The sequence below is a fragment of the Trachemys scripta genome, chromosome 2, assembly GCF_013100865.1.
Source record: "Trachemys scripta elegans isolate TJP31775 chromosome 2, CAS_Tse_1.0, whole genome shotgun sequence".
Taxonomy (NCBI): domain Eukaryota; kingdom Metazoa; phylum Chordata; order Testudines; family Emydidae; genus Trachemys; species Trachemys scripta.
Window position 1 is genome coordinate 256,515,144 of NC_048299.1, and position 22,587 is coordinate 256,537,730.

Here is a 22,587-nt window from a genome sequence, read left to right on the forward strand (position 1 = left end):
GCAGAAGTAAGGAGCACCCACAACTTCAGGAAGCAGTTCCTCCTCTATGTAAACTATCTTAGCTCCACTAGAGTCAATGGAGCTATGATAATTTACACCAGCTGAGGAACAATCCCCAAGTGAAGGCAAAAGCATTTATAGGTGCTTAGCAGCTTTGAAGATCAGGCCCTATGTGTTTCCAGCTGTGCAGTATTATAAAACAGATAGGTAAGGTTCAAAAATGAAGGCTCTCACAATTAGCAGCAACTTGCAAAACTGTAAACTGACTGGAAGTGACTTTCCCAAGATCAGAAAGGGAATTAGTGGCACTTCTGGGACTAGAACCCAGAAATCAGAATTCCCCAGTCAGCTCTAAAAAACAAGAGCTGTCTTTGTATTGAGAATGAATTCCTGTCCCCTGCCTCTATCTTATCTGTTAAAAAGGAAACATGTTCTTGCAGCCCTTTAAAAAAATAGTTTCTGTTAACAATTATTAAGGCCTTTCTGATTTCTGGCACTCATACATTTGAACAACAGAAAGTTTTTGCAATTACTGCCATTTTGTAAAAGAAGCTGTAATTATCAAATATTTTAAGAGTTAAGGAGCATTATTTTCCAAATACTTTATGGCTATTAATAGTCATCACTGAATTACTATTGGTATTTTTGTAAACCAAAAGCTCATAATTATCAGATTGAAAACAGACTTTGATCAAATTAACACAACCCCTTAATGCAGTACAATCAATAATAATGGCAGTACAAACAACTAGTAAAGGCATCCTACCACATTTCAGACAGAAAAGTATTTTTTTCATTTTAAATTAGAATCTCACTTTCCTCTATCAGCAGATGGCAAGCAAAGTGCTATTTGAATCCATATGGCTATATCCGATAGACAGTGTATTACAAAGTCTGAAATTAGATTAAAGTATTTTGATATTGGCCATTTGATATTTGTAGAGGAAAGTATGATAACTTTGTCCACTAACCAATAGTTGGTCTTTCCATAATGAATACTTCCACCAGTCTATAGTCAGGGCTACCTATTCAGAGTCATTCAATCACAAAAGGAACTTTTGGGACAGATCCAACCCAAGGGCATTCCCTGCCAACCTATCAATGTTATTAAACATTCTATTCACTTGTGTTTCTGATCCGTTCTAACACTTCTCCTTACTCCTGGCAAAAGTTTGTTAAATGGTACTGACTGAAGAAATCAGTACCTACACTTTGGGTAAGAAAATTCCCATGTCACGTACAGACTACATGCATGATAATAGGCATTAATGAAGACAGACTTTAATGAGGGTTTACCAAGTTTTGATGAATCTCTCCCTCTCAGGAGACTCCCATTTCTGTCTTAGTTATATATCCATTGAGCAAATGGTTGCTAAGTGAAGTGGGTTGAAAAACCTGAACAACTTCAGGGAGTTGTCAAAAAATGTCTTGTCAAAAACTCAAAATCAAGAAAATTTCAACCAGCTCTGCTACTGAGACATGAGTTCCACAGATGAATGATGACAAAAATATATAAAAAGAAGAGAGGTGTAAATAAGGAAGAAGAGGGAGAAAACCCAACCACAATGAATAATTAAGAGAATCCCAAGACGAATCCCAAGAATCCCAGTAAACCAAAAGAAATGTCCTCTTTCTTTGCAACTTTTACACGAAGACAGAGAGGGCAACAGATTTCTACATTACTGATGTAAGTAGTACACAGCGGGAATTTGGAGACAGCACACATTCACAGGCAAAGAATGGAACTGAACATATTTGCTGAGCTCTTTCTGTAACTCTCAAAGCGCTGGGCATCTCTCCTGAACTCACTCCAGATGGGTGGATGGATATGCTTGTGAGAGAGTTAATTTTCTAATGCTTTCAAAATCCAAACTCCCTATTAAGGAGCTATGAAATAGTAATAGACAAAACGTTTTTCAACCTTGTGCGTTTAAAAGTGCTCTCTCTGTACAGCTGTGAGATGTCTTAGGAAGCAGAGCCTGAATACTCTTGTGGTTCATCCATCCTAACTAGAGTAGCAGGAAGAGAGCTTTCAAGTACCTGTAACAATGACTAAGCCTTCATACTGAGATTCCTATTCACAAATTTAAATTCTATATTTGAGAAAACAATCTGGTCTATACCAATGCTGGCCACAAGGGCCAGGAAGTCTAATGCAATACCTACTGCAGGAACTTGAGACATCCAGAAGCAAAAAGTCCAAGATCTGTACTGACTGAATCTGGGTCTCATGTCAGATAGTGTAATTTAGTCATTTACTGGACCGTCAAACCAGAACAGGCCAGGCTGAAGGATCAAGATTAACAAACACCAATTATCTCTTCTATCTTGGAAACGGAGTTTCTAAATCAAATCTGAGCTGACAGTTGTTATGGATATCCATTGCAAGGACCTGTACCCTTCAACAGTTTAGTTAGCTATTAGAAGGCAAGGGCAAATTGATTAAGTGAAGATTAAGTTTACCATCCTTTAGGCATAAAAGGAACTATTTAAAACCAACCCAGATTTAAGACTTCTGCTAAACAGAAAGTAATTTTCAGTAATGGAAAAATCAGTACACTCAGAACATACTCTTTGCTTTTAAAATGATTAACATTGGTCCTATAAAACATCTTGCTAAATAACTGCAGAAGTTCCTGTGATCAGTGGAAAAGCTTTTTCATTTTTTTTTAATTAAAAAAATTCTACTGACTTTTCTTATTTTGGTTCTTATTTTAAAACCAGTAAACAGACTAGTAAAAAACACAAAAAATACATGTGTAAGTGCCAAGTTGTTTACAAGAACCAGAAGCCTTGAAGCCTGAAAGACTTTAATCAAGATTTCCATTAACTCCTTCCCCCCATCGACCCAGTATCCTAGGGTTTATAAGAATTTAAATAAAAGGAAAATCTTTATGCTTATTTGTCCAGTGCAGTAATATATAAAATAATGTTAGTAATTCACTACCAGGTGACATACTACAAACAATGCACACACACACACAGATTGTCTCTCTTCATTATTAGCCACAGAGTGAAATGCCAAAATGACCCTCACAGTTTACTGTGTTAATTGAATTCAGAAGAATCATAGAATCATAAAAGATTAGGTTTGGAAGAGACCTCAGGAGGTCATCTAGTCCAACCCCCTGCTCAAAGCAGGACCAACACCAACTAAATCATCCTAGCCAGGGCTTTGTCAAGCGGGCCTTAAAAGCCTCTAAGGATGGAGATTCCACCATCTCCCTAGGTAACCCTAGTGCTTTCCTTGAAGAAGAAGAAGAAAAAAAAAAAAAAGATTGACTGAACCTAGTTTCACAATACAAGCTTTTCAATACTTCTAATTCAAAGTCAATTTGGGGTTATGAGAGTATCCATCTTCAGGTATCAAAGAAACATATAGTATATACCAGAGGGTATATTTCTCCCCTTACAATTTAAGGGCCTAACACCAGGAACATTAAAGGCAGTTAATGTACATGCATGCATCAGGAAATATTTAGAGATTTTATTTTCCAAATGTCTTATAAAGGATATAATAGTGGTATATTAAATCTCTCTTTGATTTGAATGTTTTTACCTTGTACTATCTGCCTTACAGCCTTTTAGTCATGTACAGACTAGAGTGGTGAGAGCTTTGAAGTGCCCAAGTTCCAGTGAAGTTTTTAAGCTTTTCTATTAAGTCTGAAGAGGTTTGTGTGTGATTTACAGTAATTTCAGAACAAGCTCAAAGATTTATCCCACCACAAAGAGATGCAATTTCTTCATAAAAGCATGCGATATTCAATTGAACAAGGTCTCTGTTTTGGGGGGATTTTTTAAAATACTTTGGCATTGTGACTACATTATACTTAAAATACACTGCACATGAACAATGATGTGCCTAATTTGGGGGGAAAGATGCAAGATATTTTTGTGGGATGAGTTTTATTCCTCTGCAACCAGTAAATACAGTTCAAATGATTCACAGATTTAATTTTTATAATCGTAGTGAAACAGCTGTGATCAGACTCTATTTGTGGCATCAGAAGAAATTTGCACCCCACCTACTAAAATTAGTTGTAAGCATCCAAAGTTCTCATTTGAACATCTGATTGAACAAAACAGGCAGGCATCGTTCCATGCCAAAAAAAGGAGGAATTAGACCTAAAATATGCCTTTTTCTCACCAGAAATTGCAGGCTCCCAGAATAACATGTGAATTAAACCCATTTCCAGCTTGTTTGCATCTCTCCTTCTCCCCATTCATAACAAAATCCTTGACAACTGCTCTGATTATTTCTTTTATTAGTATTTATTATTATTTAAGCACAAATTTCAGATCATAAACTTCTTCAAAGAAGAAACAGCATGTGGTACAATCCATGTTAAAATGTACTGGGTGGAATTTTACTCCTAGCAAGTGCTGAAGGCAACTGACATGATTAAAGACTACAGAATAACCAACTGTTAAAGACTTCTTCCCATATGTGAAAATAGGTAGTTTGTACCTCAAGAGTGCACAAGCCGAAATGAGGTCAAAAGTCAAATGAGAAATATGAACCTCCTGCTCCATGTGCATGATCTCTCTGTTCAGGATGAGGAAGAGGAGAGACATTTACAAAGCGAGTATAAAATTTAGACCTGCAACCTAAACTTTTTGTCCCCTTAACTTGTACTCCAGAAATTAAGGTATGATCCAACTTCCATTGAAGTCAACAGCAATGTTTTCATTCACTTCAGTGGGAGATAGATCGGGTCCTTCAAGCACAATGTGACATCACAGCATTTGTTAATTCTGAAAACAGAAGCAGAGTGACATGCTTACTCACATTGAATAGCCCCTCGCTGACCTCAGTGAGACCACTCATAGAGGAAGGTGCTATTCCATATAAGCGAAGGTTTCAGAATCTTACCCCATAGTGTTTCCAATCTTGCATGAAACATTCTCCTCATTTTTTTTTCAAATATGTAATTCTTTTAGCATGTATATAACAGCCTATATATTTGTGGTAAGTAAAACAGGCCAGAATTCATGTTATTCTATTTACAATGTGTGCTGTGGAATTAAAGCTAATAAACAGAATTTGCACCATAAAAAATTAGGGCTGGTCAAATTTTTTCCATAAAAACTATTTGGATGGAATTATTTTTTAAAGAAATTCTCTCAAAAAGCATCTCAAGAAAAAAATTCAAATTTTCAATGAAAAAATGAATGCTCAAAATCTGAAAAACGGTTGGGTTTTGCTCAAAAACAGAGATTGATTTTTGGGATATGTTGCCACAGTTCCTCATGGGAGCTGTAATTCAGTTGCCTCATCTCTCCCTTATACTCCAGTGCTGGGCTCCCCAGTTGGGCTTCATCTCCCATGATGCACTGCCTCACATTAACATCTGGTGGAGGGGGAAACTGTATGCATCATGGGAGATGTAGTCAAACCAAGGGGCCCAGCCTATAGAAGAATAGGAGCATGAGGCATTTGAACTACAATTTCCCATGAGGCACAGCAGTGGCATTCCTTAATCACAATATTTCAGTTTGGGGAAGACATATTTCAGTTTTCAATTTTTCACTGAAATTTTCTGCAGGGAAAAAAGAAGCCCGACATGTCTAATCAAAATATTAGCTTTCAAATTCCATGTAATTTCTTTTGGGGCCGGGGGGGCTCTGTAAAAGGAGGGTGGTCTTATCTAGTTAACGTACTTATATGACACATTTTACAGTAGTATCTGTGTACCTCACAATCATTAGTGTATTTACATTCACAACACCCATGTGAGGTAGGGAACTGCTATTATCCTCATTTCATAGATAGGAAACTGAGTTAGAGAGATTAAAGGACTTAGCCAAGATCTCACAGGGAGTCTGCATCAGAACAAGAAACCGAACCCCAGGTCTCCCAAGTCCCAAACTAATACTCGGATTACTGGCCTATCCTTCCTCTCCATGAGAAAAGGGCACTAGCATGAACTGGCCAATCACACAGGGTGCAACTGCTACACTCCACTGTGGGCCTGCATCCTCTGCATGACTGACAGCGCTATCCCATCCCATCTCCTAGAACTGGAAGGGACCTTGAAAGGTCATCAAGTCCAGCCCCCTGCCCTCACTAGCAGGACCAAGTACTGATTTTGCCCCAGATCCCCAAGTGGCCCCCCTCAAGGATTGAACTCACAACCCTGGGTTTAGCAGGCCAATGCTCAAACCACTGAGCTATCCCTTCCCCTAGACCAGAGGTGGACAAACTACGGCCCACAGGCCACATCCAGCCCGTGGGACCATCCTGCTTGGTCCCTGAGCTCCTGGCCCTGGAGGTTAGCCCCCGACCCCTCCCCCGCTGCCCTCCCTCCCCCACAGCCTCAGCTCACTGTGCTGCGGGCGCAATGCTCTGGGCAGCGGGGCTGTGAGCTCCTGGGGTAGCGCAGCTGCAGAGCCTGGCCTGATCCGGTGCTCTGTGCTGCGTGGCTGGCTCCAACCGGGCAGCACGGCTGTAGCGTTGCCAGCCACCGGTGGTCCAGGCAGCGCGGTAAGGGGGCAGGAAGCAGGGGTGGAGGGTTGGATAGAAGGCAGGGGAGTTTGGGGGGTGGTCAGGGGCCAGAGGTGTAGATAGGGGTGGGGGCGGTCAGAGGGCGGGGAACGGGGGGGTTGAATGGGGTGGGGGTTCCGGGGATGGTCAGGGAGAGGGGTGGTTAGATGGGGAATGGGTCCGGGGGGGGCAATTGGATGGGGCAACAGGGGGCAATCAGGGGTGGGGGCTCTGGGGGCGGTCAGGGAACAGGGAGAAGGGAGGGTGGATGGAGCAGAGGTCCAGAGGGGGCAGTCAGGAAGGAGAGGGGTTGGTTGGATGGGGTGGTGGGGGGCAGTTAGGGCCAGAGCATCTGGGGGTGGTCAGGGAGAAGAGGTGGTTGGATGGGGCAGGGGTCCCGGGGGGACAGTCAGGAAGGAAGAGGGGGTTTGGATGGGGTGGGGGGGCAGTTAGGGGTAGGGGGTCCGGGGGTGGTCAGGGAGAGCAGGAGGGGTGGATGGGGCAGGGGTCCCGGGCGGGGGCCGTCAGGGGGCGAGAAGTGTGGGGAGGGGGGGGTCGGATGGGGGGGGGCGGGCCATGCCTGGCTGTTTGGGGAGGCACAGCCTCTGCTAACTGGCCCTCCATACAATTTCTGAAACCCAATGTGGCCCTCAGGCCAAAAAGTTTGTCTGCCCCTGCCCTAGACAGAATGCCTCCTGCTACTTCCCTTTGGGCAGTATTGCTCTGCACCAAAGCAGTATCATTAATTTTAAAATATATGCCATACTGCATAGGCTTGTTTGCACTGGGGCAATGCGGAGATGCACAACCTCAGCAAGAGCTACAGGGAAGCTCAGTCACCAGGCCACACTGCTAACTCTAGCATCCCCTGCAGTGGACTTGTGTGACCATGGTCCCCATCACACCGCCCCCTTTGGAAACCAGCTGCTGTGCAGGACGCAAAGAAAAGGCTCTTTGTTTCCTCTACAGTACTGCACACTCCTCCAGTGGCCAGGCACAATCTTGCTCTGTGGTTTTAATTCAACTTTAAATAAATGATGTCATATCTCAAATATAATATACTACATATACATACACACATCACTTTTTTTTTTAATTATAGAGGTAGGACATTGAAACATATACTGGCAATCCATGTGACATTTTAAAATACTCAGAGTACTTCTCAAAGGAACAAGTAGCAAAACATCAAAAGAACTATTCAATGGTTATATGCATGTATTTTAGAAAGAGAATTCAGTACAAGACATAAATGAAATATATCAGATGAGAAGCTCTCCACTATATCAACCTTGCTACAATAGAGATCTTAAAATAAGGATCATTAGACCATATTAAAAGTAGCTACATGCATATATCTATTTTGATCAGTTCTTAGGTAACAAGGGAAGTTCCTCAGCACCTGCTATGTGTATATCTATAAATTTTATATAGATATACTTACATTTCTTCTGTTTCTGCACATATCTGTGCACACACCAAAACTATTTCCCATAGTGGGCATTTTTTAACTGGAAACATTAACCTCTGGATAAAATAGCTATGAAAAATCAACAGAACATGAGTATGCACTGTTTATTTACAAATCTGTTTTTAAATCTTTACTATTTTGAAACTCATTCAGATATGCACAGCGTCTGGATTCCTTCAAATTAATTAAAATTATGGCTATTCATTCCTAGTCCAATAGATTAAGCACTTATTTGTAGCCTATCACAATATTCCTCCTCTAACATTTATATTAAGTCTTTCTTTTAATTAGTAAAAGTTCATGTACAAAGGATATCTGAAATTCAACACAAAGAACAACTGCACTTCCATATGTTAGATCAGGGGTAGGCAACCTGTGGCAAGCGTGCCGAAGGTGGCACGCAAGCTGATTTTCAGTGGCACTCACACTGATGGGTCCTGGCCACCGGTCCGGGGGGCTCTGCATTTTATTTTAATTTTAAATGAAGCTTCTTAAGCATTTTAAAAACCTTATTTACTTTACATACAACAATCGTTTAGTTATATATTATAGACTTATAGAAAGAGACCTTCTAAAAACGTTAAAATGTATTACTGGCACAGTGATTAATTAGAGTGATTAAATGAAGACTCGGCACACCACTTCTGAAAGGTTGCCGACCCCAGTGTTAGATGTATCTTCATGCCACTTTTCACTGTTCAACGCCATTCTACTTCAGGCAAAAACAAAATTATGTATAATCCTCGCCTGCATTCATCTATGAAATTTAATTTTCCATTGAAAAAAATCTACAAAATTAGCAATAAATTCTGCCCTCGGACATGAGTGTGCTCTTCCTATTGTATTCAATTTGGCAGAATTTGGTCCTTAGTTTGTATGTAAAATACAAACTTTCATTTCAATCTGTCAATCCTTTCCGTGTCCGGGCCGGGTGAGGTTTCCCGTGTTGGGTTTCCCGACCATGGGATGGTGTTCCAAGAAGGAGTGCTAGGCAGAGATGGGCTCCACCTAACGAAGAGAGGGAAGAGCATCTTCGCCAGCAGGCTGGCTAACCTAGTGAGGAGGGCTTTAAACTAGGTTCACCGGGGGAAGGAGACCAAAGCCCTGAGGTAAGTGGGGAAATGGGATCCTGGGAGGAAGCACAAGCAGGAGAGCGCAAGAGGGGAGGACTCCTGTCTCATGCTGAGAAAGAGGGACGATCATTGAGTTATCTTAAGTGCCTATACACAAATGCAAGAAGCCTGGGAAACAAGCAGGGAGAACTGGAAGTCCTGGCACAGTCAAGGAACTATGATGTGATTGGAATAACAGAGACTTGGTGGGATAACTCACATGACTGGAGTACTGTCATGGATGGATATAAACTGTTCAGGAAGGACAGGCAGGGCAGAAAAGGTGGGGGAGTTGCGTTGTATGTAAGAGAGGAGTATGACTGCTCAGAGCTCCGGTATGATACTGCAGAAAAACCTGAGAGTCTCTGGATAAAGTTGAGAAGTGGGAGCAACAAGGGTGATGTCGTGGTTGGAGTCTGCTATAGACCACCAGACCAGGGGGATGAGGCGGACGAGGCTTTCTTCTGGCAACTAGCAGAAATTGCTAGATCACAGGCCCTGGTTCTCATGGGAGACTTTAATCACCCTGATATCTGCTGGGAGAGCAATACAGCGGTGCACAGGCAATCCAGGAAATTTTTGGAAAGTGTAGGGGACAATTTCCTGGTGCAAGTGCTGGAGGAACCAACTAGGGGCAAAGCTTTTCTTGACCTGCTGCTCACAAACAGGGAAGAACTAGTAGGGGAAGCAAAAGTGGATGGGAACCTGGGAGGCAGTGACCATGAGATGGTCGAGTTCAGGATCCTGACACAAGGAAGAAAGGAGAGCAGCAGAATATGGACCCTGGACTTCAGAAAAGCAGACTTTGACTCCCTCAGGGAACAGATGGGCAGGATCCCCTGGGAAAACAACATGAAGGGCAAAGGGGTCCAGGAGAGCTGGCTGTATTTTAAAGAATCCTTATTGAGGTTGCAGGAACAAACCATCCCGATGTGTAGAAAGAATAGTAAATATGGCAGGCGACCAGCTTGGCTAAACAGTGAAATCCTTGCTGATCTTAAATGCAAAAAAGAGGCTTATAAGAAGTGGAAGATTGGACAAATGACCAGGGAGGAGTATAAAAATATTGCTCAGGCGTGCAGGAGTGAAATCAGGAAGGCCAAATCACACTTGGAGTTGCAGTTAGCAAGAGATGTTAAGAGTAACAAGAAGGGTTTCTTCAGGTATGTTAGCAACAAGAAGAAAATCAAGGAAAGTGTGGGCCCCTTACTGAATGAGGGAGGCAACCTAGTGACAGAGGATGTGGAAAAAGCTAATGTACTCAATGATTTTTTTGCCTCTGTCTTCACGCACAAGGTCAGCTCCCAGATTGCTGCACTGGGCAGTACAGCATGGGGAGAAGGTGACCAGCCCTCTGTGGAGAAAGAAGTGGTTCGGGACTATTTAGAAAAACTGGACGTGCACAAGTCCATGGGGCCGGATGCGCTGCATCCGAGGGTGCTAAAAGAGTTGGCGGGTGAGATTGCAGAGCCATTAGCCATTATTTTTGAAAACTCATGGCGATCGGGGGAGGTCCCAGATGACTGGAAAAAGGCTAATGTAGTGCCCATCTTTAAAAAAGGGAAGAAGGAGGATCCGGGGAACTACAGGCCAGTCAGCCTCACCTCAGTCCCTGGAAAAATCATGGAGCAGGTCCTCAAGGAATCAATTATGAAACATTTAGAGGAGAGGAAAGTGATCAGGAACAGTCAGCATGGATTCACGAAGGGGAAGTCGTGCCTGACTAACCTAATTGCCTTCTATGATGAGATAACTGGCTCTGTGGATGAGGGGAAAGCAGTGGATGTGTTATTTCTTGACTTTAGCAAAGCTTTTGATACGGTCTCCCACAGTATTCTTGCCACCAAGTTAAAGAAGTATGGGCTGGATGAATGGACTGTAAGGTGGATAGAAAGCTGGCTAGATCGTCGGGCTCAACGGGTAGTGATCAATGGCTCCATGTCTAGTTGGCAGCCGGTTTCAAGTGGAGTGCCCCAAGGGTCGGTCCTGGGGCCGGTTTTGTTTAATATCTTTATTAATGATCTGGAGGATGGTGTGGACTGCACTCTCAGCAAGTTTGCAGATGACACTAAACTAGGAGGCGTGGTAGATACACTAGAGGGTAGGGATCGGATACAGAGGGACCTAGACAAATTAGAGGATTGGGCAGAAAAAAACCTGATGAGGTTCAACAAGGACAAGTGCAGAGTCTTGCACTTAGGACGGAAGAATCCCATGCACTGCTACAGACTAGGGACCGAATGGCTAGGTAGCAGTTCTGCTGAAAAGGACCTAGGGGTCACAGTGGACGAGAAGCTGGATATGAGTCAACAGTGTGCTCTTGTTGCCAAGAAGGCTAACGGCATTTTGGGCTGTATAAGTAGGGGCATTGCCAGCAGATCGAGGAACGTGATCGTTCCCCTTTATTCGACATTGGTGAGGCCTCATCTGGAATACTGTGTCCAGTTTTGGTCCCCACACTACAAGAAGGATGTGGAAAAATTGGAAAGAGTCCAGCGGAGGGCAACAAAAATGATTAGGGGTCTGGAGCACATGACTTATGAGGAGAGGCTGAGAGAACTGGGATTGTTTAGTCTCCAGAAGAGAAGAATGAGGGGGGATTTGATAGCAGCCTTCAACTACCTGAAGGGGGGTTCCAAAGAGGATGGAGCTCGGCTGTTCTCAGTGGTGGCAGATGACAGAACAAGGAGCAATGGTCTCAAGTTGCAGTGGGGGAGGTCCAGGTTGGATATCAGGAAAAACTATTTCACTAGGAGGGTGGTGAAACACTGGAATGCGTTACCTAGGGAGGTGGTAGAGTCTCCTTCCTTGGAGGTTTTTAAGGCCCGGCTTGACAAAGCCCTGGCTGGGATGATTTAGCTGGGAATTGGTCCTGCTTTGAGCAGGGGGTTGGACTAGATGACCTCTTGAGGTCCCTTCCAACTCTGATATTCTATGATTCTATGATTCTATGATTTCACTGGAAATATATAATCTAATGCTAAACACCGATGCACCTAAAAATAAATTATTATAATGTGCTTATTTTACTTCTCAAAACTTTTGATAAGTTTAATAATTGATAAAATTAGTCTGAATAGTGCAAACTTCTTACTTCCAAATTTAAAGAGCCCTTGCCATTGAAAAATCTAAGAATTATATAGTTTAAATATAACACTCAGTTTTGTTTATGTATGCAGTGCTCACAGCTGTATTTGTTTGGTACTGTCACAGTATTTTATTTAAAACAATAATTAGGCTATAGTTATAACTGATACTATAAGAGAGTAGCACAAGTTAAAAGTTAAAACGTAGTAAACCATTTGAAGCCTGGATAAAAGATGTTGCTTTGATTTTAGGTCTGTTCCTGAAACCCTACTTATTGTGAATAATCTTTACTCAGGTGATTAGTCCTACTGAAATGAATGGTACTATTCTCAGAAGTAAGGTTTGCAGGGTTGGGCCCTTTGTCAATAAATAAATTAAAATTGACAGCTAAAAAAAGAACAGAGGCAGATCACCAGCTGGTGAAAATTGTCAATGTTCCACTGAAGTTAATGGAGCTATAAGAATTAAACCAGCCTGCTCCCCAGGACTCAAATGAACTTAATAGCAACACATGTTACAAAAGATGTTGATCTGATCAGAGAACATAGCACTAAGTAATCAGAGACATGTAAGCAAAGTTATTATTCATCATATTTTCTTCCTAATAGTCTACACACGTATTTTATAAAATTACATAATTACCATAAAATCATATTCACTTCAAAATCCATATTATATTAATGACAATTCTTTCTCACAAGTTCAAATAGTGAGACCATGATTCAACCAGTATTACTTTAGAAACCAGTATGCATAATATTTTGCTTCTTCTTACTGAAGAAATTATGTTGATCAGCTAACTACCAAACCACTGAGAATAAGAGCAGTTCTGGTATCTGACTAATGATGGGAATATAAAGGTTCAATTAATGATATGTGATTCTTAATTTCAATCCATATCAGCCATTTGTTTCATTATAGAATGTAGGGTGGCTTTTGTCTTCGTTATTGACTCAACAAGACAAATGATGCAGCTCATCTTAAATCGAGAATCTGGTTTTCTCTGCTAGAATTATTTTGCTATTGATCCTAGCAACTTCTGTATATACTGTTGCTTACTAAAAGGCCAGGAGGCTTGTAACTTAATGCTTATTGCTCTTTGTTCTGCAGACTGATTCACCTTTTCCTCAGCGTTTTTGATGCAAACATCCACCCACTGTATTATTACTGTGCCACACCCAAATAATGATTTTACTGTCTAATACATTTTTACTCATTCCCTGCCCCCAGTGACAGAAATGTACGCAACTCTGGGTGGGTATATATCCAAAAGGTGGGGCCCTCTTTCCATGTGACAACCCGTCCCCAGTCGACTATGTTTCAATTCAATTCTCATGAACCAGAAACATCTATTTAACTGGGCAGGTTAACATTTTTTTGAAGTTATATTCTAGTCCTATTTGATCACTGTGTCATGATGAGTAATGCAAAACATTCAATTTTCTTGTGGGTTTGTTCCAGTAGTTACTAAAAGGAGCCAAACACATGTTTGTTTCTAAGCTATTTCAAACCTTTATAAAGTTAGTTTAACTTCACTTGTAGCCCATTCACCAACAAGGGAATTTTACCATTCTCCGGTTTTGTGCAGGAAATCAAGGTTTCAAAACTGTTTCTAATCAAGTCCTATCTTTACTCTGACACTTTGCTTGTCAGATGATAATTTAAATTTTCCAGGTTCTATTTTATACTTAAAAATTAACCCCCCACCACCTCAAACTCTGAATTGTAGAAACAGGTGCTTTTAACAAAACTGAAAGAGCTTAGCAGTTCTTTGACCTAACATAGCAATGTGCATTAGTAAGACATAGTGCCTGCTGAGTTTCCCTGAGTTAATTAGAGGACCCGTATGGCAATGAATGGCCTTGACTATAAATACTTCCTGAAAGATCCCTTACGGAGTCAGAGGAAATGGAAAAAAAATGAGATGCAGCTAAAGAGAAACTGTTTCAGTTGTTTCTTCTTTAGAGGGGTACTTTTTAAGAAAGTGGGGGACAAGGATACAGTGTCCAAGAAATCTACCAACTAAAGCAAAAAAGGAACAATTATACTCTTCTTAAATTTAATTCTACAAATCAGCATAAAAATACTCCAGCTTAAAAAAAGGTATTCATTGCATTGTATTCCCCAGTGATTATGTACATCTGTTAATGCTACCAAGACTTTTAAGAACACATTTTGTATATTCTCTCATGCAGGGTTTGCTCCTCCTGTTAAAGTCAGCAGCAAATCTACTGACTTCAGTGCAAGCAGGATTCACTTATAAGATTTGCTATCCTTCTAGAGCCAACAATCTGATGTTTATACACGGGAGGAATAGTTTCAAAAGCACACAGGGGAGTGAGCAATTTCCAGTGAGTTACAGAGGTTGTTGGGCACATAACCCTTTGAAAGTCTCTCTCACAGTTAAACAGGGATCAATAATTCAAAATGCAGTATAAACTATCCAATGATTCACTATAGGGAAAATTATGTATGATATTTACTACATAGTTACTTTTAAGTAACTAAGCGAAAATTGCATCTTTTTTTTTCTTTCAAACTTTGAAAACAAATCAACCTGCTCTTTGGCCTGTTAAGAAAAAGGTGAAGGGGTGGAATCATGATTGGTCCAGCAGAAATTCATAATTTAAAAAATTAACCAGCTCTAGATAGTTATATACAGAACAAAATATGGAACATATACAGAACATATACAGAACAGAACAGAATATGGAACATTTGAAGTGTAAATATCACAGGCTGAACAATAACCAACTATTCTTGAGGTAAATTGAATCAGTCTTGAAATACAATGCTTTCTTGTAGCATGTGTTGCTGAGTGCCCTCCGTTCCATGGAAAAGTTGAGAGTGTTCAGCTCAAGGGTTATGCCTCAAAAGAAAACATCTATAGCAAATTTTAACATATTTTAGTCAAGACTTAAATATTGCTGTCCAAGATCTCCATTTATTACAATTTGCTCCATTGACCCTCTCTCATATTACAGGTTTCAGCATGGTAACCGTGTTAGTCTGTATCAGCAAAAAGCAATGAAGAGTCCTTGTGGCACCTTAGAGGCTAACAAATTTATTTGGGCATAAGCTTTCGTGGGCTAAAACCCACTTCATCAGATGCATGGAGTGGGGGAAAAAACAGTAGGCAACTCCCATCTTTTCATGTATTGTGTATATATACACCTGCGTACTGTTTTTTTTTTCCCACTCCATGCATATGATGAAGTGGGTTTTAGCCCACGAAAGTTTATGCCCAAATAAATTTGTTAGTCTCTAAGGTGCCACAAGTACTCCTCGTTTTTTCTCATATTACATATGTTTTAGATGAAATTACTGCAAATAGGCCATAATATGTATGACACTTTCAGAAATGGACGACATTAGAAGACATCAGGGTCTGTGATTTTATGCATGCATATGAAAATGTTGCAGTAACATTTGCACATCCCCTTGTGCACAGATAACATTGTATGCTAAATAGGTCTGTGTGTGTAAATTAACAGGATCACGTTGCACCTCTGTGTGTCTACACTGTGGAAAACTTGGTACTGCAGCATCAAAACATAATCAAAGAGGACACTTCATTTAAAATCAGTTTAGGAAAAGAGTTCCTACTGTCCAGAATCAGAGTTGTCAAAGCACTAAACAATGCTGCTTGGCTCATCTTCTGCTGGCTGCCAATGTTCCCTCCCACACGAAAGGAACATTTTTGCATCTCAATAGACTCATCCAGTGTCAACAAATCTTTAAACTATAAATTCAGTTACTCTAAGGAAGAGAGGGTTAACATCTACATTGTTCCATGAAGAGGGATTTTTTTTTTTTTTTTTTGTATTCCCATTTACAAAACATACAGATAGCCTGTAAATACAGTTACTGGAAACATTTTAATAAGAAAAATAAAATTAAAGCTACTCAGAGAAGTGTAACAAACAGAGCCGGCTCCAGGCACCAACATTCCAAGCAGGTGCTTGGGGCGGCAATCTGCAACGGGCGGCAGTCTGTGTGGTTTCGCCCCCAAGCAGCGCGCCGAATTGCCGCCACGGAGGGCGGGGGCAGTCCGTGTGCCATTAGGGCGGCAAGCGCGTTTCCACGGCGGCAGCAATTCGGCGGCAGCGTCAATGTTCAACTGCCCACGGCGGCAGTTTGGTGGCTTCTGTCTTCCAGCTGAAGACAGAAGCTGCTGCCGAATTGCGGCCGCTGTGGAAACGCGCATGCCACCCTAACGGCACATGGACTGCCCCCGCTATCCGCGGCGACAATTTGGCACACTGCTTGGGGCGGCAAAAACAGTAGGCCCTCGTAACAAGTCCCTGAGAAAGATTCACTCACACATGAGCAGCCTGAAAACTCTCCCTAATTGTCTGGGGGGGCAGGAGGTGTGCCCACTATCCACATGTGTTTGCACGTGCGTTGTATGAACTGCCATCATTACAATATCTCAGTCTCCTGAAAGGATGCAATGAAATCCTACACAACCTTCTCCCATGAAGAATCCACTAAATGACACATTGTGGGGTCAGGTGGCCATCACAGGTAGAATGAGAGCAGCAAAGCAGCATATAGGCAGGTTACAAAACATGAAGGCTTACAAATGTATTGTACTTATGAGACAATTTTGTTGACAAAATTATAATATATAAAATTTTCCACCTTTTTTCAATCGATTTTTATTATTTCTGACATTGTAACCACATGTCAACCATCGGAGATATACTATAAAACAAACACCTAGAAAACTTGCTTGTGATATTATCCTCTATTTATTTTTCTGCTGTTGGATAAATTCTGTACCCCTTGCATTAGCTGATTCTACAACAAATTCTATTTATGCACAGTTTTATCTATAAGCATTCCGTCATCAGCTGTGATTAAAAAACTATGGGGCTGTGTTTCCAAAGAGTACACTGAATATACAATATACAGCTTGCAACACAACTTGCATTATGTAAATATCTTCCCAGAAATAATAATTGCTATGTATATTCCATATGCATTTATACACACTTTAAAAACAATTAAATAAGCCAAATTCCTTGACCACTTAAACTTCATGCAACACCACTCAAAACAGAACAGGGAGGGAGTGAGCAATCGGAGTCACAAGGACAAAATTCTGATACTGGTTCTGCCACTGATTTGCCATGTGATCCGGGGCTGGTCTCTAAGCTTCTCAGCAACTCAGTTACCTCATCTGTAAAAAGTGTGACTAGCACTGCCAACCCAGTCTCAAAAGTGAAGTCCAAAGATGAAAAGTGAAAACTATCCTTATAACTGTTAAAATCATTTCAAAGCTTTCTTAGTAAATGGGAACCACTGGGGGGAACACAAAAACAGACACATGCGATTTTTCCCCTTTGATCACGTTATATATTCAATGCTTCCGACTGGGTCTCCCCAGATTAAAACTGTTCTGTTCATGTCAGTTTTTCAAAAACATGAAATGACAGTCTCTGTCATCTAAACAGAATAATAGAAGTAGTGTAAATTTTGCCTTTTTGTCAACAAGTGGCCCTAGCACGCACAACTTTGAATTCAAACTACTGATATAACTTTAGAGACTTGTACCAGCTGGAAGCACTGGTTGGGGCATGCCAGCTTTTAGTACCTAAATCATTGCTTCACGTTACAGTCTTACATGCTCTTTTTCCTAAGAGGACAATCAAGTAAGATATGTTCAAACAATAAAGAACATTCTTGTTTTTTAATTTACTGGGTACAATCAGTGTTGACTAGAAAAACTTTAGATTTCTGGAAATGAAGAGGAGGCAGCAGAATTAATCTAAAGAACTCTTCTGCTTGGATCAATTGACATTCTAATCCTTCAGAATGTCAGCGGCAAAGATGCCTTTGGGTGAAATTCTAGCCCCACAGAAGTCAAAGTTTTGTTTTTGACTTTAACAGAGCCAGGGTTTCACTGCACAATTCTGCCCTCAATGAACTGAATCAGGAATTTTGGGGGTTCTTTTCGCACTGACCTGATTCAGCTCTGAATCTGAATTAGCACTAAACCCTCAAGTTCCATTCGCCCTGAGAACTCCCAAAATGAAGGCTAAAGTCTCACTATCGCCTTCTTCCCTCAATAGTTATGAAACATAAGTATGTCTTATGATGTGTATGAACTCGGTCCAGCATGTTCCAGGAGTCCACTGACATAGTGTCCGAGTAAAAAGATGACTGTCTTAGGCTAGCTGACATAAGCCCCCTCTCCAGTCTTCACAGAAGAAAAATGAAATCATGAAAATAAAAAGAAATGGGGGTTAAGGGAAAGACATGTTCAATTAGGTTCTGTGTCCAGTGGAGTTCAACTAGCATTAACTGTATTTAAAGGTAATTCTTCCCTGTAAGGTGCCAACATAGTTTCCCTAATCAGTGCAGACTAAGCCTAACCTTTTACTACAATCATTTTACAAACTATGTAAAGCAGAAATTGGGATGTAGGATAAAATTTTAAAAAGCGGATACCTAAACCTAACAACTGAATCCATATTTATGCACCTAAATAAGCAGACTGCATGTTCAGAGGACAATGATTTTAGAAGTCAATGGGAACTGCAGGAATTCAGCACCTCTGAAAAGCAATCCATTCAAACCCAAAATATGGGTTTGAAAACCTCATCACATTAGCACCTTTCCGTGAAGAACCTTTAAATATATATTTATATTTGAATTTCTTGTTGAGCCAACCATAAAAATTGCCCAGCATAATCTTTCCTTCTCTGCCTTCTCCAGTGGTAAAAAAATCAGGTAAATCGAAGAACTAAAGTGGTATTATTTTTAGGTTTCAGGCACAGCCAGAGGAGTATAAGTGGTTTTCACAGCGCTAATGCAGCATGTTACCAGATTCCTTTGCATGTTTTTTTTTTAAATAGACAATGAGGTTTAGCCTGTGCAAAAACAAATAAAATTTAGTCTCAACTGGCTAGCCTCCCAGGGTAACAGTGGTCCCTGTGGAGATAGCCAACAAAAGGTCTATGCATGGCTAAGTCCCACTAAATAGAGCTTAAGTGGGATATAAGTGGTTCCTTCTGTCAGGGTAAATTTCACCTCTAATCAGGATTTTTTAAAAAAAATACTGATAAACAGAGGAGAAAAGCAACTCGTGTACTATATATGAAGCTCCCATACACAATTGTCCCCAACCCAGATCTTCCCACAGAAAGCCTTCCATGTCACTATTCAAATAATTAAGCTGAGAGATGATGTCAGTGACATTTCACGGCTTTATACAATATATAATGCTTTGGTTCCATTCAGATGCATGAAGCTTTTAAATTATAAATAAATTATTGAGAATTAGCACAATTGTCAAGTTTTAGACTCTACTGACTTAAACAGCTCAAAAGATATTTTATAAATATATTATAGAAGACTGCTGAAAAATACATTTGCCTTCTCTTTACCCTTCTGACATATTGTACTGGATTTTGATTCTAAATGTCCTTAAAGAGAGAATAAAGAAAAGCAGCTAATCATTATTTCCATTCTCAATACCAGCTGAGTTTCAAAATCACCTTTGTATGTAAACTGAAAGCAACTGCAGCAACTTTCTAGGAGTTCAGATGGGAAATGGAACCTAGTGAAAACCCAGTGCTGACTCAGAGAGAAAGACAGTTATTTCCCCGGGCCACTAACCTCCTCCTCAGAATTAGTGAGTTATCTGAAACTCAAACTTCCTTCACAGGGCAAAGTACATACAGTAAAAGAGTGAGGGGAAGCCCTTTGTATGCACAGGTGCGATTTGTTCAGAGAGAGAACTAGTTCAGTTTTGTTTTGAGGATAGGATGAGAATGTACAGTAAGATACAGAATTTCTCTCTCTTTTGACATTTCCTCAGTTCCTTTTTTTCTTCTTCTTCTTCGACAAGCCAACCAGACAAATGTCAAAGTTACCATGTACTTTACATGTTTTAACTCTCCCTCCCCAATTACATTTCTTTATTAATATTTGACTCATATTTCATATTTTAGCTGTTTAATACTATGATATCTCGCTTCAGTATGCGCTGTCACCCCATCTCAAAATTTAAGAGGTGATTAGATGTGTTAATATAACAGATGTGCAGCCTTCTGGGGTTCTAAACCTTTCTTCGCCAAATGTATCAGATTCTTGCATAATCAGCAGGAATGATTAACCAAAATTCAGTCAGAGCTAATGGCAAAGACAAACAATTGCTTCCTACTGCATCTGGTACATGTTTTATACAAACGCTTGTGAACTATTACCTGCCAATGTAGCTCTAAAAGTTTGAATCTTTTAGACTGATTTTAATAAAGTGCCCTTGAAAATAAAGTACCATTCCAAAATTAAAGAAATGAGTAGTTGAAAGTAAACACAATATGCATGCATTCAGTGTAACAAAGGAAAGCTTCCTACCCGTAACAGGGACTGGGATTCGTCCTTTGATTTGTTATCGCCTGATCCAGGATATTGATGAGTGAGTGGTCCAGATTTCTCTCCGCCTCCTGCTGGCACCCCCTGCAGGAATCCCTTGGTCTCAACAGCCAAGCCATAAATAGGCCGTGCAAGGTGGGCAGCTTCTACGTTTGGACTATCCCTTAACGGCTTTGGCTGCTCTTGGCCAACAGACACTGGGGTCAGGAGGCCTAAGCTTGTTTGTGTGTATGATGGACTTCCCCTCAAAATGTCTGTTCCTCTCCAGGTCACACTGCGAAGATCATCATTGGAGCTGTCAGTCCAACCTTTCTCCTTGAGCACTTCCTTATCTTCTAGCTTTTCCCTCTTCACTATGCTGTCAGAAATGGGCTCCCCCATTTTGGGGTCTGGATTGATCAGACTGTAGACCTTTAGGTCAATTTTGGGCTCTTCTTTGATAGCAGACATACCATGACTGTCTTCCCCATTGGCTGTACTGATGTCCATCTCCTGACAATGCACAGTGTTGAAGTGCTCTAGTAGTGACTGAGTGTCAACAGCTGTAAAGCTGCACTGACGGCATTTGTAGCAGTTATGTACTCTCCTGAAAGAAAATGAAGATAATTTTAATATCAGAGTCCATTCACCATCCCCTTTCTTGTACCTTCATTTTTCTTACAAAATATATGAGGAGGTCTGGAATGGAATACTTCCAAATCCAGAACTTGAAGTGAAATTATCTGGCACATGTAACTCTAAATAAAGAATGTGGATTTATTTTTGTTGTATGTTGGGTAACACAAAAATAAATCTAGTTGCTAAAAACTGGTTTGTTGCTTTTGTTATCAATGATCCTCTAACCGTTCATTCATACTCAGTCCTGTCTTTCTGAACTCTACATAATTTCACTGCAGATTTTGTATGATTTTTCTTTTTGATTTGAATCAATACACTTTTCACCTCCTATTTATTCCACTGTGACATTTTCCAACAGAAAATGAAACACTTACAAGGGGACATACTTCTTTCTGACACCTAATTAAAAGCCACTTTGTATAATATAGTGCTGTATTAAAGAATTCCTGTTTAATTGTTTTAAAAAATTCCTTCGCCTATCATCAATTTTACATCCATTTAGTCAATACAGAGGACTTTGGAGGAGAGCTCTAGTTAACTTACAGCTAAAGATACTTCAAGGGATAAGAGTTGTTGAAACAAGAAACAATTCTTATTTGTTCTCTGTGGAAATTCTAAAAACTGTTTTGAAATGAGACTGCTCTTAAGGAAACACAAGACAGCTGATTGTGTCCTTATATATTGAATTCTACTGTCAAATGCAGAGGCATTTTCGTAACGTATGAGAGGCTTTCAAGTAGGGAAGCAGAGAATATATGTGAATTCCATTACAGTCTGCTAAAAGGTGTGGAATATGATGGAATAATAATGCACATCCCTGTTTTCATTATAAGTCTATGCAAAGTACTATATTAGTAAATCATGTAAAGCATACATTACTATATTGGAACAACATGTTACCAGTTTACCGTATATCCCACAGTAACGGAATACTTTCTCTGAGCTAACTATGAAACACTTATTAATTATTATTATTTATACTACAATAGCGGCCAGAGTCCCCAGCAAGTATTGATGTCCCATTGAGCTAGGCACTGTCCCAATGCAGGGTAAAAGACAGTCCCTACTCTTCATCAAAATGTATATAAATCTGTAATTCCTTCTCCATACAGATACACTCATACATACACACCCTATGTACTAGAGTCACAGTACTGACTCTAGTCAAGTTAGAAAAAATGAGCCCTTGACTATCCACACTGGACAAAGCTTGTATGGGAAATCTGTTACTGCCATGACAACTTCAATTGTTGAAAATTAATTCTTTCAAGGCCAAATCCTGGTCCCAATGAAGTTAGTGGCAAAACTCCCATTAACTTGAATAAGAGCAGCATTTGACGTTTAGTTCATCTGTATAGCTGGAATAGTACAGAAAATATCCCTTTTTAAGTCTGATCGTGTAGAAGAAATAAATGACTAAACTTACAAAT

General features: G+C 40.4%; 1 protein-coding gene across 3 annotated transcripts in view; it reads right to left on the reverse strand.

Moving 5' to 3' along the window:
• TRPS1 (transcriptional repressor GATA binding 1) overlaps positions 1-22,587 on the reverse strand; it is a 260,928-nt gene that overhangs the window by 164,342 nt on the left and 73,999 nt on the right. For all 3 annotated transcript variants that reach the window (XM_034763501.1, XM_034763498.1, XM_034763499.1), the window contains one exon: positions 20,522-21,125. In XM_034763501.1, coding sequence (XP_034619392.1) covers positions 20,522-21,125 — 604 coding nt within the window. The remainder of the gene's footprint in view (positions 1-20,521; positions 21,126-22,587) is intronic.